The following is a 16,816-nucleotide window of genomic DNA, read 5'->3' as shown; positions in this document are numbered from 1 at the left end:
GTTGCGATCAAATTAAATGTTTAAAAGAATTTAATAAAATTTCTAAGTTTCTAATTATTAGCTGGGTGAGTATACAAATTAAATATTCATATACATATATAATTTTATATATATATCATATACATATAATAATTTAAAATAAATTGTTATTCAATACATTTGAAAAATGAATAAACACTAACAATTTGTATTAAATTACTAATGATGCACTTATGAGTTTGCCCCAAAGTGTCTCAGACATCACAGATCTTGCCGCATGCCACCTTCCTCCATGCCCACAGGTGATCAGCACAGGCCATGTCCAGGCCCTAGCATGGCTGACAGAACAAGCAGGTCGGTATAACAATGGCTCCCTGTACTCCTCCCTCCTGCCTGGAGGCAGAACCACTCAGCAGCCCCAGCCCTGCTCTGCAACGGGCCCCTAGTCTCCAGAGCTTTCCTCCCTTCAGGAAGCACTGCCGGCTGGCCTTCTACCTGCACCGGAGGGCAGCCAGGAGCCTAAGACAGAAGAGGGGAAGGCCCAAAAGAGGCTTCCTAATCTTCTTTTCTTGAGGGGCCCAGGGAGGCTCGCGTGAAATACAACCTTACAAGCAGGCCTTCCCTTCACTTGCTATAGAAAATTAACAGGATGCTTCTGCAGAGTTCTCTTTCTGATCTTTATTTTTTAAAACATTGCCATTGCCAGTCACTGAGCTCCCGCGGCAGAAGGCGGGCTGCTGGCAAACAGCTTGCTGTCAACTACCCCCTCCCAAACCATCCCCACCTCATTTTCAGGCACAGGAAAAGCAGGCATCCATCCCACCTCCAGGACGAAGGTGGGGGCAGAACAAAGCCTGGCTTTTAGGAAATACATCCCAAAGCAGGGAGACAGCATACAACAGCGCACCGCAGAGCAAGTGCACACTGGCCTGGATGCAGTTCCCATTAAAATCACCCGTACGTGTAAGAAGGACACAGACAAGACTGAGCTAACATGTGTCGCACAGTCCAAGTTTGCTTCCTGCAGCCTGGGAGGGCTGCATGGGACCTCTCACTCCTGGGACCAGCAGGTCATGTAGCAGATGTCACAGGCTTCAAAACACAAACCAGAAGCTCAAACAGTCCCCGATTCTGCTCCTGCCACAACTCTGAACCCCTGTGACCCGAGCCCATCACCCAGGAGGAGCAGATGGGATGGGAGCTGAGCCGTCATGTCAGTTTCCCACCTGAATCCGTTCCAACTTTGTCTTAGACATGCTGGATTAACATGAAAAGGAAAACGGTCAATCTGTATAGAATTGCTTGCCAAGCATTTTTGTTCTTAAAAGAAAAAGAAAAGATAAAGTACTCAACAATGGAATTTGGTTTGATGAGAAAGAATGAAAGCTAGCAGGTGAGAAAGCAAGCCTAGGGGCCACGTGGGTAGATCTGCCCACTGAGATGAGTACCTGGCTGCCCTGCTCACCAGACACTGTGTCCAGGGCTCCTGGTGCTGTCAGGCACCCTGGCATGCAGTTGCTCTGGACCACCTCCTAGAGATAGGTACCTTCAATTCCCCCCAGCGCCTGGTGCCCAGGCCCACACTCGGATAAAGGCACCATGACCAGGTGAAGCTAACACATGGGGGGTGACTGTGCAGCTGCGGCTTCTCTGCCTTCGTGGGATTTACTCGATGAATATGGAAATTATTTTCAACAACTGGTAGTCTTTCAGAATTTAAGCCTTGCACACATCTAAATCTTAATGAGAAAAGTTCTAGGCAATTTAAAACATGCTTAGAGAGCTAGGTGAATATTTCTATAGTGTTCTGTTGGAGAATTCTTTAAAATTTTCCCAGTATTATCACCTGAAAGCAACTCAATAGCACTTTTATTTGAAAAAGCAAAACTACAATTTTTAAAAACTGAAAATTAAACTCCCAAGTCTCTTAATTCCTACTTATACAATACAGAAAAACACAAAAAAGAAACTTCCAGAAAACAAAACAACAAGAAAAGAACTTCATCGTGGGATACCTTTGACGAGAGAGTGGAAAGCTCTCAAAGACATATTTCAGAGAGTCACAGAATGTTTATTGCTGACTAATTTCTAGATAATAAATCTGACTCCCAAAGCGCTTATGTGGTTTGCCCAAGGTCACACTTGTAGTTGGCAGGTGAGGGAGGCGTGGCCCTCTCACACAGGACTGACTGCTGTGTCTCTGATGACTGTTATTCCCTGAGAACCACTCAGAAGAAGAAAACCTTCACTGTAAAGAGAAGTTACCTGAGCCTCAAACAGACATGGCCTACCCCACACGGATTAGCTGCATCTCTCAATTCTAGTTACATCTACAGATAACATGCATTACTGTTCTCTTTCAGGAAGCTGCCTTTGGTAAAAAGTTTTTGATCCCTTGATAACACTTTGAATTAAATACACACACACATTTCTTTAAATGATTTACCATACTCATAAACTTCAGTCATCTCCTTCACAACCATCACCTATTGTTATCATTTTCCAAACATTCACTTATGGATAACAACCTGTATAAACTAAGAAAAAGGTCAGACACCCTTCCTCAGGAGTCTTGTCAGAAAATATGTAGGACGTATTCAGATCCTTAAAGAACAAATTTGGTGTTTTCAAGCAAATTGCTTCTAAGTACTGCATGGCCTGATGTCTTGGAAGTAAAAAGATTTGGTTAAAGATGAGAAGATCACAAATCAGAACTCAGGAGAGGTGAAATTCTGTCCATTTTAAGTATGTCAACAGCACATAAGACCTTTTCAAACCATAGATAATAAGAAAGAAAAGGCATGGGCTGGACCTGAGGATACCACACTGTGGATGAGAATGAGCTGGGCCTATCCAGCTGGGCTCAGACCCTGCTTCTCCCCCTGCCTGTGTGACCTTGGGCAGGCAATAGACGGTCCCTCTGCACCTTGGCCTCCTTATTTTAAAAATGTGGATAAGAAGTCTCCACCTCTGAGGGCTGCTGAGAGGACTCAGTGCTGGGGATGTAATAAACACTCAATGGATGTCCCTTTAATTCATCATTAACCACCATCACCTACAAACCATCCGGCAGAAATTAGAGATGGAACCCACAAAGAATTCTGAACCCAAAGAACGAGGCATCCAACAATCTCCAAATCTCCACCGAACATTCTCAGGGGAGGAAAACATCAGGAAGTTTATCAGCTCTTTCCACCTCATGGAATGGTGCCCTATTCATTCCCTGACTCAACATTTATTCATCAGGCTTCCTACCAATTTCTTGACTCAATATAAGCTAACCAAGATTAAGCAGTTTTTATTGCATTAATTTAAGAAAATATTTAATCTAAGAATTAGTAATAATACAGTTCGAAGAAACTTAAAAATTGTCACATCTTCAAGCCCAGAAAATCCATTTCTAGAAATATACCTTAAGGAAATCATGACTTGGGTGGACAAACACTTATGTAGGAGGATGTTCACTCATGTGTTATCCGAGGAAAAATTAGAAATAGCCTAGATTCCTAATAGTAGACCAACGGTTAGATATAAATAATAGGATATTAAGCAATGGTGAAAACTATATTTTTTAAGAATTTTAATGCCATGGAGAAATGGTCGACATATACCATTAAGTAAAAAAGTATTATGTTCCCAAATATGTAACGCATTTTTTGGAGGAAAAAACAACTAGAAATATCTCACAAAAAAAACGAGAAGTGATTACTAAGTTAGTCATTTTGTCTTTGTTTATTTTTGTTAAATTATCTAATATCAGCATACTTTTATGACCAGAAGATATATTATTTTTAAAACTTAACTCCTTTTAAAGATCATTTATGTTCATTGAAAGGCCAGGCGCTCAGAGCTGGGAAGTGGGGTAGGCTCCACGATCCTGCACAATAGTTACAGGCATCCCTGCTTACTCACTCTGAAAATCAGAAATGGACACCATCTCCCAATGCCATGGCATCACCAACAAAGAGTCACAGAACTTTTTTTAAAACCAAAAAAAACAAAACTGAGGTACAGAGAGGTTCCATGACTTCCTCATGGTGACAACAAGCACAGGATTTCAGAGCCAGGGCTGAAATGCAAGTCTGGTACCCGTGGATTTAGGACAGGGAAGAAGATGCCTTCAAGAATGGGAAGGATGGTAAGCGGGTAAGGGTCCTTGCTGAGTGCCTGGGGCCTCCATGGAAGCCGGGCAGGTGGTTAAGAAAAGTTGATGTGAGGATGACACGCACCTGTTCCATTTGTGTGAGATTCTAGCAATACAACCGGTGGGTGGAGAGAGAAACGGAGAAGTCGTCTGCAGAGAGGCCAAAGCTAAAGCAAAGGAGGCGTGGGCGAGAGGAGACCCCAGACAGACGACTGACAATGTCTGCATGTTAGCAGATGAAGGAGAAAAGAGACGTATAAAAAATGAAAACAAACAAAAAAAACAGAGATGACTGGTCAGAGGAAGAAGAGAACTAGGATATCGCCATGCACAATTCAACTGCACACGTATACACGCTCTCAATAGAAGTTCCAGTGGGAGATACTTTGAACAAGGACTTCTCTTGTTTAATCATCACCCTGGTACCCTTCCAACAAGAGAGCTTAGAAGACCATCTGGCTGACCTCTAACCAAAACGAGGAGCCACAGCCCCCGTAAAGCCCCTTGCACGATGCCCACCGCCTGCTGACCCCGCCGGCCGGCAGATCAATGGTTCGTGTGCCTGGGCATTTGGGCTCCTATGAATTGAGCTCTTTCCCTACCAATGGTCATTTGTGTTTGTTCCCAAACCTGTTTGAGTCCGTTCTGCTTGTTAATGTAATTATATAATTGTGTTTATTATTTCACGAATAGTATAAAAAGAGAGTTGTTTCTATGAAAGCTCAAGTTAATACCTTGAAAGACATAATTAAGGATTAAGCGGCCAATTAGATTTGGATGAAACAATTGCAACATATTAGAAAACATCATTTAACAAAAAGGGGGTCATGTACTGCAAATCTAGTCTAAGAATCCTAGGGCACTCAGGAAGGTAAAGCACTTGGCACAAGCCTGGCAAACAGGAAGTGCTCAAAAGATGCGAATCATTATTATTACTGGTTACCACTATGTAAGCAAATAATGAGAGCGATGAGAGCTAGGAAGGCAGGAAAAGGAAAGGTAACAGGAGTTGGGGACACTGTGGATGGGGTGGTCTAGGAAGGCTTCTCTGAGGAGGGGACATTTGTGTTGAGAACCAAAGAACAGGAAAGAAAGTGGAGGTGGGCAGAGGGAGCCTCCGTCAGGCAAGTTTGGAGTGTTCACCAGTGTGGCTGGTGGAGGGTAGGGGGGTGGGATGAGCCTGGGTGCAGAGAGAGCCAAGGGCTAGGTCACTGGGTCCTTGAAGACTCTGCATTTTATCCAAAGAGCAATGGGAAGCAGAGGAGCAGATAACCCAACTCTATCTCGAAAAAAGGCCAGCTGGCCTGCTGAGTCCAAAAAGGATGGCAGACAAGCAAGGAGAGCAGTTATGGCAGCCCAGGGATGAGATGACAGTGGCTTCGTCCAGGGCGGTAGCAGCAGGGTCAGAGAGGGGATCCGGGACATCCCCGGAGGAAGAATTAACAGAGCTGCTGCTGGCCAAGACGATATGGAAATGGAGTAAGCAGTGTCACATTTATCAAAACAAATGTGTATGGAGGAAAAAACTCCACTTTTGGCAGTGGACACATTAAGCTAATGACTGGGTATGTGAGCCTGGAGCTGGGGAGGGGGGAGGAGGAGAGGGGGTCAGGGAGGGACATAAATTTGGGAGTCACCAGCACGTGGCTGGTATTTAAAGCCCTGGGAAGAGAGTACGTGAGGAGAAGCAGGCAGGGCGCTCCACCATTTGGAGCAGCACATCCTAGTTACCTGGAGACTGGAATCACAGGCTCAAAGTGACTATTTCTGAGGGTGGGGCCTAGGGAGGGTATATTTTTAAAAGCTCTCAAGGTGCATCAGGTTGAGAGTCACTGACTTAGAAGCTCAGAATAAGAGGAGGAAAAACTGGCAAAGAGGCTGGAAGGACTAGCCAGAGTCAGGAGGGAAATCTGGGAGCAAGTGAGGCCCTGGAATCCAGTCTAGGCGAGCGGCCAGGAGGGAGTGGCCACTCTGTCAACCCTGCTCCAGGGCACGTCGGACAGGAGAGAAAGAACCTCCAGGTATGGACCATGGGGAGAGGGTGGAGTCCAGCCCATGCTTCACCAGTTAGACCTCCAGGCCACATGCTGTGTCCTCGTGCCTTATCCTGGGCAGATTCCCTGGGACAAGTTCTATGTGAGAAAACTGTAACACATCAGGCTCACACAAACGCTCATCACTGTGACTGTAGGGACACAAGTGAAGGAACAAAGGCGGAAATGGGCGTATGGCATCTACCGTATGTGCCACTTTATGGGCACAACTCTAGAGTGCTGGGGTGAAGAGCATAGAGACCTACACATGATCCCCGGTCCTGTGCAAGCCAGCTGCACCATCTTGACAACTCACTTCACCCCAGGCCTCACGTGCCCCATCTGGGTTGGACTAGATTAATGATCTTTAATTTTTTGTTTAAATTAAAATTTAAAACATTAAAAGGGTACGGGGAGCTGGATTAATTTCCACTCCCTCCTCCCACACAAGCAAGGTAGGCAACTCAGTGCAGGACGCCAGCCGAAGGCCTCCAGAGCTTCCTGCATTGGCCCAACCCAGTGTAAAGTCCCTGGGTAGGGAACGGAAAAAAATCAATAATCCAGGAGATGTTTTCACTTCCTTAGCCAGAAAACCTCAGCTGGAACTCAAACGAGTCAACTGCACAAAAGATTACAGGTGCATACCAGGCACTCAATAAGTGCTCGTTGGCCGATTCATTAATATTACTTTACAGTAAAAGCAAATAGTGGAATAATGTCTTGAAACTCTGATTTGCTTCATAACCTTCTCTTCTCCTTGGGAAAAAGACTTTTCCAGGTAAACTCAGTGGTCAGCAGATCACATGCACTTGAGACACAGAGATATTTCTTTTCCTGACCAATACTCCTTAACCAAAAAGTTACAGAGCATGGCCCCTGGGAAGGAGGAACCAGAAGGAGCCATAGCCATGGAGGCACCGACACAGCAAGCTTCAAGTCCGGTGTCTGCGGAACGTTACATGACTAGAAACATCTGCAGCACACACAGTCATCTCCACCTGAGATCGGGGACGTGCGACCTACAGACCACAGGGCAGAGGCAAAAATCACAGAGCAGGAGGACACCTCATCTGAAATTAGATCCATCAGGCTAAGTTTCACTTGGGACAGGGACCTTGAGTGAAAAAAAATGAGTTTTGGATATGTTAGACATATATTTTCTAAATAAATAAGCTATTGACATATTCTGAAACTGAGGCTTTGGTTTTTTCCATTTTTACCAAATGAGCTTTATTCTTAAACTAGAACTCTTTTCTCCTTTACCTATTCTGAGAGAGTAAACACAGAGAGTCAGACCAGACAATCTAGGTTTGAAACTAGGCAACCTACCCTTGCTGGCTGTATGACTTTGGGCAAGCTTCTTAACTTCTCTGAGCCTGTGTCCTCATCTGTAGAATGGGGATGGCAAGACTATTTAAATCAGATGTCATTGTGAGAATTAAATGAGATACACGTAAAGCATTAAAAACAATGCCCAGGGGCTGGCCCAGTGGCGTAGCAGTTAAGCTCCCGCACTCTGCTTCAGCGGCCTGGGGTTCGCTGGTTTGGATCCTGGGAGCAGACCTATGCACCGCTCATCAAGCCATGCTGAGGTGCCACCCCACACAGAGAAACTAGAAGGATATATAACTATAACTGTTGTCTGGGGCCTTGGGGAGAAAAAAGGAAAAAAAAAGGAGGAAGATTGGCAACAGATGCTAGCGCAGGGCCAATCTTCCTCAAAAAAAAAAAGAAAAGAAATAGAGATTAAAGAAAAGAACAATGCCTAGTACACAGTAAACATTAAATGTTAACTTTTTTCTCCCTATTTTATATTCATTGGTACATTTGCTTTGCTAGTCATTATCATTTTCTGTTTCTCAGCCTTATCAGAAGTCAAAAAACCCACCTGACTATGGAAAGTGTTGAAATTTTTCTGAAAAGGTCAATCTACCGCCTGATAAAGGTGGACACCCAAAGCTTTCCTGCCTCTTCTCAACAAGCCAGGTGAGGGCCAGAATTAAAAGGCAAAGTGTCATTTTTCCACTCTGGGGATGACATGTAGGAAAAGGGGTTGAGTTGTATCCCACCCCCTCACAACCGAGGCGTCTGCTCTGCTCTGTGCAGCAGTGGTGTAGACAACCCTCTCATCCAGTGGTCTTCACTTGGGGGAGCGTATCAGAACCCCCTGGAGCACTCCTTCCCCCGACTCCCACCCACAACAGAGAACCACTGCCCCAGTCAAGGCAGAAAATCAATCTAAAATGAAACAAGGGGTTATGTTGTCGTCTCACACACCCAACAATTGACTGGACACACAGTGAGTCACAGGCTGGGAGCCACGGCGTCTCCTGGGTGACACACGTGTAAACAAATGACACACAAAAAGGACACCACGGACAGAGCAGGGCTCCTACCCCGTGCTTCCACTGACCCCTCAAGCCAGCTTGGCAGGGCTCACGGCCCCCTCAGAAAAAAGACTGGAAGACATAAAATAAAATACAAGGACTACAAATGAAACCAATTATATGATAAGGCACTTACTAAAACTTAAGAAGTCTGTGGTGTGCTAAGTGCTTCCTTATCAATGCAGGAGATAACACGAGCTAGCAGCAAATCTAATCATGAAGTAATTTCAGAGCAGTGATGAGTTTTCAAGTATCTGCTTCTACTGTAGCACGGCATGCAAATACCTGTGCTTTCTACTGGTGACCACGTTCCAGGTCCTGCCAATACCACTGTGTGTTGTTTTCTATGCTCATAATGAAAGGGAAGGCTGCATTTTATTTAGAATAGAATGAAAATCAAGATGTGACTTTTTTCCTTTACGTGTTCATAGAACTCCTCATTTCTCTCTACAGACCCTTCGGGGGTCTCCCTACAGACCTCAGTTTGAAAGCCTTGCTCTACAGGGTGCTGTGTTTAAGTTCAGAGTTAACAACTGATCATTCATTTAATGGATATTTAGCAAACACCTACTTTGCTCTAAGCACAGGTACCACAGAAGAAAACAGGGAATTAAGGTAAGACTTGGATGCAACCATGGTCTAAGAACTTCCAGAATCTCTGCTCAATGTTTATTTTGGTTCTTTTGCTTTTATTACAATTTGTATTATCCACTGCCAAATCCACCAGGACTTTTTTTCTCTCTCAAATATATAACTAAAAGCAAAACAAACACGCAATAGCAAGCCACAATGTCTGTTCAAGTCTACTGTTAAAAGGATTTTAGAAGCTGTAGAGCAGTGGTGTGCAATAAATACTATAAGCCCTGCACACTTCTATTTCCCTGATAATAAAACCAGTCCTGCCCAAACAGTAGATATTTTATAGGGACAAGATGAGGCAATTCATATGAAAGTTCCTCAAAAACAGTGAAGTACTGCCTATGAATGGTGCTCCAATTACACTATGAACATAAGTGATTAGTCAGTGTGTATGGGAAGGGACCAGGAGCCTCCTGCAGTGGAAACGGCCATGAAGGGGTCCTGCAGAATCATAGGAAGGTCTCTTAAAGAAGGGTAAGTAACACACAGGGATTTCTGGAAAAATAATTCTACTACGAAGCAGTCTGAAGGAACCAAACATAGAACTACCAGGGAGGTTACTCAGGACATGGTCTTCCACACCTTCCACCTTCCACACACCACATCTCCTTGGCAGCACAGATACAATAAGTAAACATAAGCGACTTACAAAGAGTTTCCTATACACTACAAGACACACCTGAAGTTCTAAAGCTTCAACCTGAACATTAGGACAAGCCTGACGTGCCTCTTATCTGCCCTGGGGTGGATTACTCTATTTTTAATCCTACTGAAAGTGATTATCTGCAGTGTTCACAAAAAGACTGTAAGGTTTGCATTAGGTATAAAAATACAGGTCAACTTAAACAAAATTCCTTTCCTGTTAATATTTAATAAAGAATATGTGAAAACAGGCCCAGATACACTCTAAAGAAGAAACTTACAGTTCTGACTTATTATAAATGATTTCACAAATTCAAGAAAACTGGAGATCGGCCTATATTAGACAAAATAATTACAGAAAACTTTATAAATGCTGGATAAGCTGGTTTTGAACCACATTATCTCCAAGTAGATGCAGGATTGCTGTATTTTTTTTAAGGTGATATAATGATACACAGATATGTAAATGATGTCTTTGAAAGTGACATCATTTAGACTAGGTTCAAATGAACTTAAATTTTAAGTCAGAGGTGTCAAAATAAGAACTGGTCTGTCCTGCCAATCTCATAGGGCTGCCAAAAATTTCTGAAGGGAAAAATTACTTCAAAAAAGGCACTTCTTGATGAACATCAGAAACATCATTAGTGTGAATTTTTTAAATTATCACGTATTTTTCAAGTCTGCAAAATCAGGTTTCACCCCCTTGTCATCACAAACACACTGAAAAAAAAACCCACTTAGGAGGAAGATGGGCACGGATGTTAGCCCAGGGCCAGTCTTCCTCAGGAAAAAAAAAACAGGAGGATTGGCAGATGTTAGCACAGGGCTGATCTTCCTCACAAAAAAAAAAAAAAAAACACCCACTTAGCGTACTTCTCATCCTGCCAGGTGTCAGCTCTGCAGCCCGTGGCATGACTAGTTTGCTGCTGCAGCAACATCTTGACTCCCCCAAATAATCAGCTTCACGGGCTTTCACACAGAAATCATCAGCCTTGGTATGTCATGCTACGTCATATAAATACTGAGCAGTCTAGACAGTCCCAATACCTTTGGTTTAAATGCAGACAAACTCCTTCCCAAAATGAGTTTCTAAGGACTCAAATGGTACTTTTAGTAAGAGGGGAAAATGGGAGCATTTTCAAATCCTATATGGTTAAGAAAAAGCTGGTTCCAATGAAAACCCATACTTGTCCCCATTATGCTAAAATTTCTATTCAAAAGACTTAAAATCGAGGCCTTTTATGTGGCTAAACCCTACAGCCATGTTTCTTTGAGCATCTTTCCATGGATGGCAGGCCACAAAACTTGGTAACCAGTACAAGATCTCGTCTGACGCCACGGCTGAGAAGGACTGGTCACCATAGTGCCGTCACCACGCGAAAGGGGAACTACTTACGGAAGTACTTCAGTGTTTCTTCAATCTGCTCAGTTGTGAGGTCGATGTTGGCATCTGGAGAGATGAGGGGTGTATGGAGCCAGTCGTCGTGGTCATAACCGTAGATGGTATCGGCTCTTAACTTATAATGGGGCAGCTGCTCCTCCAGCAGGCTAATGATCTCGACTTCCGGAAGATCAGTGCTGTTGCACACGTCTAGGGAGAAGATGACAGAGAAATGAGAGCCCAGAACTGGTTATGGCCTTGCTGCTGCTAGTTAACTAACCTTGTGGCCTACTGGCGATGTCTTCAGCTACTTACCCACAGCATGGAGAGGACAGATAAGGCATATCAGGGGTCTTTCTCCAATTTAAATTCTATTCTTGAAACTCGGAATTATGCATGCTTACTGCCAAGACCTACCAGAAATAGTTCCTGTTGTTTAACTACCCACTTTCTGTGAAGCCAAAATTCTTGGGCCTTTACTATCTGGGCTAAGTCTTTCCTTCCAATCCTTTCTCTGGCCATTCTCTCTCAATCACTCTACACTTAAGCTGAACTAGTTATAATTTCACCAATATGCCTAACTTCTTCCTGCCACTCTTACTATGCAAGCCATTGCCCCACCTAGGATTTTGCCTTCATTTAATTCATTCATTCATCTCTCCATCCGTCTACATTTCCTTCCATCCATCCATCCAAATACATCCTGAGTACCAGATACAGGAGACACAATGGTAAACACAACAGTGGTGGTCCTGCCCTTGCAACACTTGTATTCTCCTGGGGCTTCCAACCATTAGACCAACAGGTGCCCCTCCGTCAAGGCATAGCTTGAATACCACCTGCCCCGACATACTGGCGTTCTGAGCACTCCAAGCAGAATTAATCTGTCTTCCTGCTTCTAAATTCATAGCATTTTGTCAGAACTTCTATTACTGCACTCATTAAGTTCTGTCTTCTGGGTATTTTAGTATCCTACTCATTTTCCTATGAGATGGCAAACTTCCATATACGGTTGTCCTCGATCCACCACCCGTACCCCTCACAGTTCCTGGCCCAGACTGTGCTCAGGCGGTGCACGATACTGTGGAGGAAGGTGAATCAATCCATACGAGGCACATTAAAGCAGCCTTGTTAATTAAATTGTAAACGTGGCAAACGTATCCAGGACAAGACAGGTCTTACATAACTTCTGTACGCCCAGGAAGAATGAATTAAATAAATGCTATGGGTGAGTGTTGATTATCTATCAACTAATTCTGACATCAGTCACGATTTCAGCCCATTTCACAGACAGTGTTCAGGACCTATGACAGTAAACAGGTGCAAGCGGCGATGGTCTCGTCAACCCATAAAAACCAAGGCACTGTGGTGCACACAGCTGCACCACAGTCTTTCATTCTAGGAATGAGCCTTCAACGAGAAAAACCATTCAGAAAATAAGAAGACAGTGGGAGTCAATTCTTAAGAAGGCTATTACATCATGTTCTTGCCTTGAAGTAGAAAACAAAGGCGGAGGACAGAGCATGTGATTCAGTCTCCCATCCTTCTGGAAAGTGCAAGAAAGAGTAGAGGAAAACCACTCTCAAGATAAATAAAACCACATAACAGCAACGGGAAGTAAGGAGGAGGTGCTGGCAAGAGATGAGAATTACCAGGTGTTTCTAAAAGGTGGAAGTTGGCATCTAATTAAGGGAGAAAGGCCCAGCCCTAAACACACACAGGAGAAACGAATGGTGCAAATGGTGGGAGTAAACCCCAGGGTGCTCCAAGCACGGAGGGACGACGGACAGAGCAGGAAGGAGCAGGCGGTTACCGGAGAACCAAAGCAGGCACAGCAGGGAGGACCAGTTCCTTCGCTCCTCTCTCTGCTGGAACTAAGGCAGAGGCGGCAGCAGGGCAGGGACAGCAGGGCCGCTCACACTCAGAGGGACCGTGGAGACGCCTGTGCCCAGAACAATGGCTATGACAGAGACTTACCAAAATCCCTATCTCCTTCGTGTGTAATAAGAAGGCCACAAAGCAGGCAAAAAAAAAAAAAAGAAATGGAATCACAGATAAAGAGTTCAGTGGCCAATTATCTCCCTTCAGACAAGAGCCCACTGAAAGCACCTGTAGGCTCCTTCTCCCACGTCCTACCACCTACCACTCCACAACACCCCTTCTCACTCAATTCAATATGCAAAGCTTCACTATAGAGCATTTTGATTCAGGAAGCCAGCATGGTTTTTCAAGTGTTAAGGAAAGAGTTAAAAGTAGAAGGTGAAGACATTCAAAATCTTATTCAGAGCTTTAGGGAAGCACTTCAGTCCTGGAGGGGGGACAACATTCGAGCGCTCAGGATTCTCTGTCTAATATGGGAAATGTCACAGCGAGTGCATTGGCATTTCAGCCAGCCGAAACCACACCAGAGCTGCTCTGCCACTTTGCAAAGGTCCATCATGAACACAAGTTATGTCCTCCCCTAGGCTAGAGTCAACAGCCCCACCTCAAGACAGAAGATGTCTCATATTTCTTCTTATCTCCCACTAAAAACAAAACACCATCTCAAAAGTTCAAGATGGGCTCATAATTAAGCAAATATTTCCTCCTCTCACAATCAAGTGAAGACTGAGTTCCCACAAAGCTCATCACAGGGAGAGGCCTGACAGCTATAAAATGGCTGCCATCTGACTGAGGGAATACAGGGTCAAGGAGGGCTGACACTCAACCTGCCCATCTCTCAGCTAAACATGGAGTGGTTCCACAAAAGGCAGTGCCAGCCTGTCCCTAGGAAAACAGGCAGGGAACCAACACATTCCCGCCTCATGCACCCACACAACAGGCTGGAATCTTCTGGTGTTGTTGCCATTTGGTGGTGGGGAAGGCAACAGACTGCCAAAAAAAAAAAAAGCATACCCCTCCTAAAATAACGTGTCACTTGTGAGCATGCTGGCAGCAGCCCAATCGGTGAGACTTGACCTGTCCTTCCACCTTCAAGGCTGAAAGTCAACCTATTTACAGTGTGGGTCCTTGTGCCCAAGAGAGATCGTTTTCCTTAAAGCATATGATGACCAGTGAGATAAAGTATCAAAAGTTGAGGTGGTGCCAAAATGTCTTTTTAAAAAAACTCTCTATATTTGATTTTTCCATAACGTGACCAGCCATACAAACATCAGCAAGTTTTCAGCTGCCTGGAAGGCTCAGAGAGTCAGGGCATAGGAAAGGATTCTAGAGACCACCCAGAGAGCTCTCCTTGACCTTGACTGCAGGGCCAGAGGCTCCAAGGAACTCCAGTGGAAGGGACCACCACATTGGCCTCATGGAGAAGACATACCCAAGGCCTGAGGTTGGGTAAACATAATATGGGAACCTTCGCGAGTTCCCCAGGAATGCTGTCACCATGCCAAGCACCAAGCCAGTGCCTTCGGAGCATTCCCTGACCCTCCCAGCAACCTGAGATGTGGATAATATTTGCTCTGTTTTATAGATAAGGAAGCTGAGATTCACAGGTGCTATGGAATATCTTGTTGGTCAAGGTCACGCAGCTAAATAAGTGGCAGATCCAGCTGTCTGACTGAAAGCTGTGCCCTTGCCCCTGCCATCTGCTGCCCATCTCCCAGGCGGGCACACTAGAAATGCTGGAGAAGTCCCAGGATATTCTGATTGGGAAGTTTTTGTTCTAAACAGACAGAAGACTTCTTTTTTTTTTTTTTTTTTTAAGATTTTATTAATTTATTTTTTTTCCCGCCAAAGCCCAGTAGATAGTTGTATGTCATAGCTGCACATCCTTCCAGTTGCTGCACGTGGAACGCAGCCTCAGCATGGCCGGAGAAGCGGCGCATCGGTGCACGCCCGGGATCCGAACCAGAGTCGCCAGCAGTGGAGCGCACCCACTCAACCGCTAAGCCACGGGGCCGGCCCAGGCAGAAGACTTCTTAAGTGTGGTAGGGATGTTCTATTAAACACACTGACAAATTAGGGAGGTGTCAGAATGATTTTCCCTTCTAGAGCACAGGAAGCAGAGCCAAGAACTGAAGTAACTTGTCTGCAGAACCATGAAGGATCAGGGGCCTGAAAAGGACAGCTCTGCCCCCTCTCTTGGAGCATATTCAAGCTCCTGGTGTGAAAGGACACTATTGGCCCAACCTGGTGGAAAAGAACCCTTTATGCTCTGTATGGTCATTTCTCCACAGCTGCAACTCACATTATTAATAAGCTATAAAATTTGTTCTAGGATAAGTCTGAAATGAAGGGCATCAGCCTGCTGATTGAACCCAGACCCCAACAGGTCCGTGGCTTCTGGCAGATATGCAGCCCAGTACCCACTGACCTCCAGCCTGTCAAACCATCAAAAGGCCAGGTTCCCCCAGGCAGTCAGGGAGAATCTACCCTCAGCATTTCCCCCTTCCCCAATTACTACAACAGCCCCAGGGTTGCTGGCCATGCTGCTGCTGGCACCATCTGTGAAAAGATGCTTCTTTAAATCATGGTATTGACCTGCTTTAAAAGCCTCCCAGCTCCCTATAAAGTGCTTCAGGATTCAGCCCACACCCTCCTAGGTCAGAGGCTACTGATTCTTTCCCAATGTCTGATTTCTGTTTCTTCCTTTTGGTAAGCCCCAAGGTGTGGTTGGGCACATGGCCACCCAGCTAAACACTACATTTCCCAGTTTTCCTTGCAGTAAGGTATGTCCACATGCCTGGTTAACAGGACGTAATCAGAACTTCCAAGTCATGCCCTCTCCAGCTGTCGAACTGCAGAGACGGAGCCGGTACTGGAGCCCTCTTCAACCATACAAGTAACAGCAACACCTACGGGGTGACCAGAACAACCCTGGGTGCCCAGGACAACCTGGTGGAGCAGAGAACTCGTGAGCCACCTTCCACTTAGACTTTTAAGACAAAGAAATAAACATCTACCTTACTGAAGTCACTATTGTTGTGGTCTCTGTTAACGCAGCCAAATCAATACCCAAACAGCCTTTCTTATCTAGCTCAGCCTCTGCTATTTTCTCCAATACCTCCTCACTTAAGCCATACCAACTTCTCACCCTTCTCCACACACATTTTTGCAAAATCTTGGCTTTTCACACCAGCTGTTCTAGCTGCCTAGAATGTCCTTCACTGCCCAGCAAACACCATCTCAAAATATCACTCAAATGTCACTCTGTATTTCAAGTCTTCCTTGACTTCTGTCCGCTGGCTATGTATTTGGTATATGGATTATTTCACTACAATGTTAGAAGTGTTTTCTACAGTCTCTTCTCCACAAGCCCCCAGGAGACAGAGCTCTGAATTACCCACTTTTACAGCTAGCCTAGCCCTTCGCACGTGCCAGGCAACAGTAAGCGCTCAGTGAGTGTTAGATGAAAAATGGAACAGGAAGGAAGAACCAGCAATGGGGGGCAGGACTAGTCTGTCAACCCTCTGCCCACTCAGGATGGACACTCAGCCTTCAGCACAGGCGAGGTCAAGCCATCTAACGTCAAGGTCTTTTCAAGTCCCTCTCAGTATCACCCTAGGTCTTTGTCCAGCATGGACGAAAGTCCCACAGGGAAGTGACATCCCCTTAACCACTCCTCGAACACCGATCCAATCCAATGTCCACCATTCTTATGGCACCACTTTGGGAG

The 16,816-nt window shown here is 44.9% G+C and overlaps 1 protein-coding gene across 7 annotated transcripts in view; it reads right to left on the bottom strand.

Annotated features, from left to right (window-relative positions):
* TRAK1 (trafficking kinesin protein 1) overlaps positions 1-16,816 on the bottom strand; it is a 115,379-nt gene that overhangs the window by 72,594 nt on the left and 25,969 nt on the right. For 6 of the 7 annotated variants that reach the window (XM_058555755.1, XM_058555762.1, XM_058555770.1 and 3 more), the window contains exon 2: positions 11,221-11,415. Coding sequence is in view for 4 of the 7 variants with exons in the window: in XM_058555770.1 (XP_058411753.1) it covers positions 11,221-11,415 (195 nt within the window). In the remaining 3 variants the exon portion in view is untranslated. Of the gene's footprint in view, positions 1-7,485; positions 7,545-11,220; positions 11,416-16,816 lie in introns of those variants that run through there. The other variant, XM_058555733.1, reaches the window with a different exon arrangement.

This window comes from Diceros bicornis, chromosome 2 (genome assembly GCF_020826845.1).
Source record: "Diceros bicornis minor isolate mBicDic1 chromosome 2, mDicBic1.mat.cur, whole genome shotgun sequence".
Lineage (NCBI taxonomy): Eukaryota > Metazoa > Chordata > Mammalia > Perissodactyla > Rhinocerotidae > Diceros > Diceros bicornis.
Note: the sequence above shows the minus strand (reverse complement) of the source record. Positions and strands in the feature narration are given on the sequence as shown.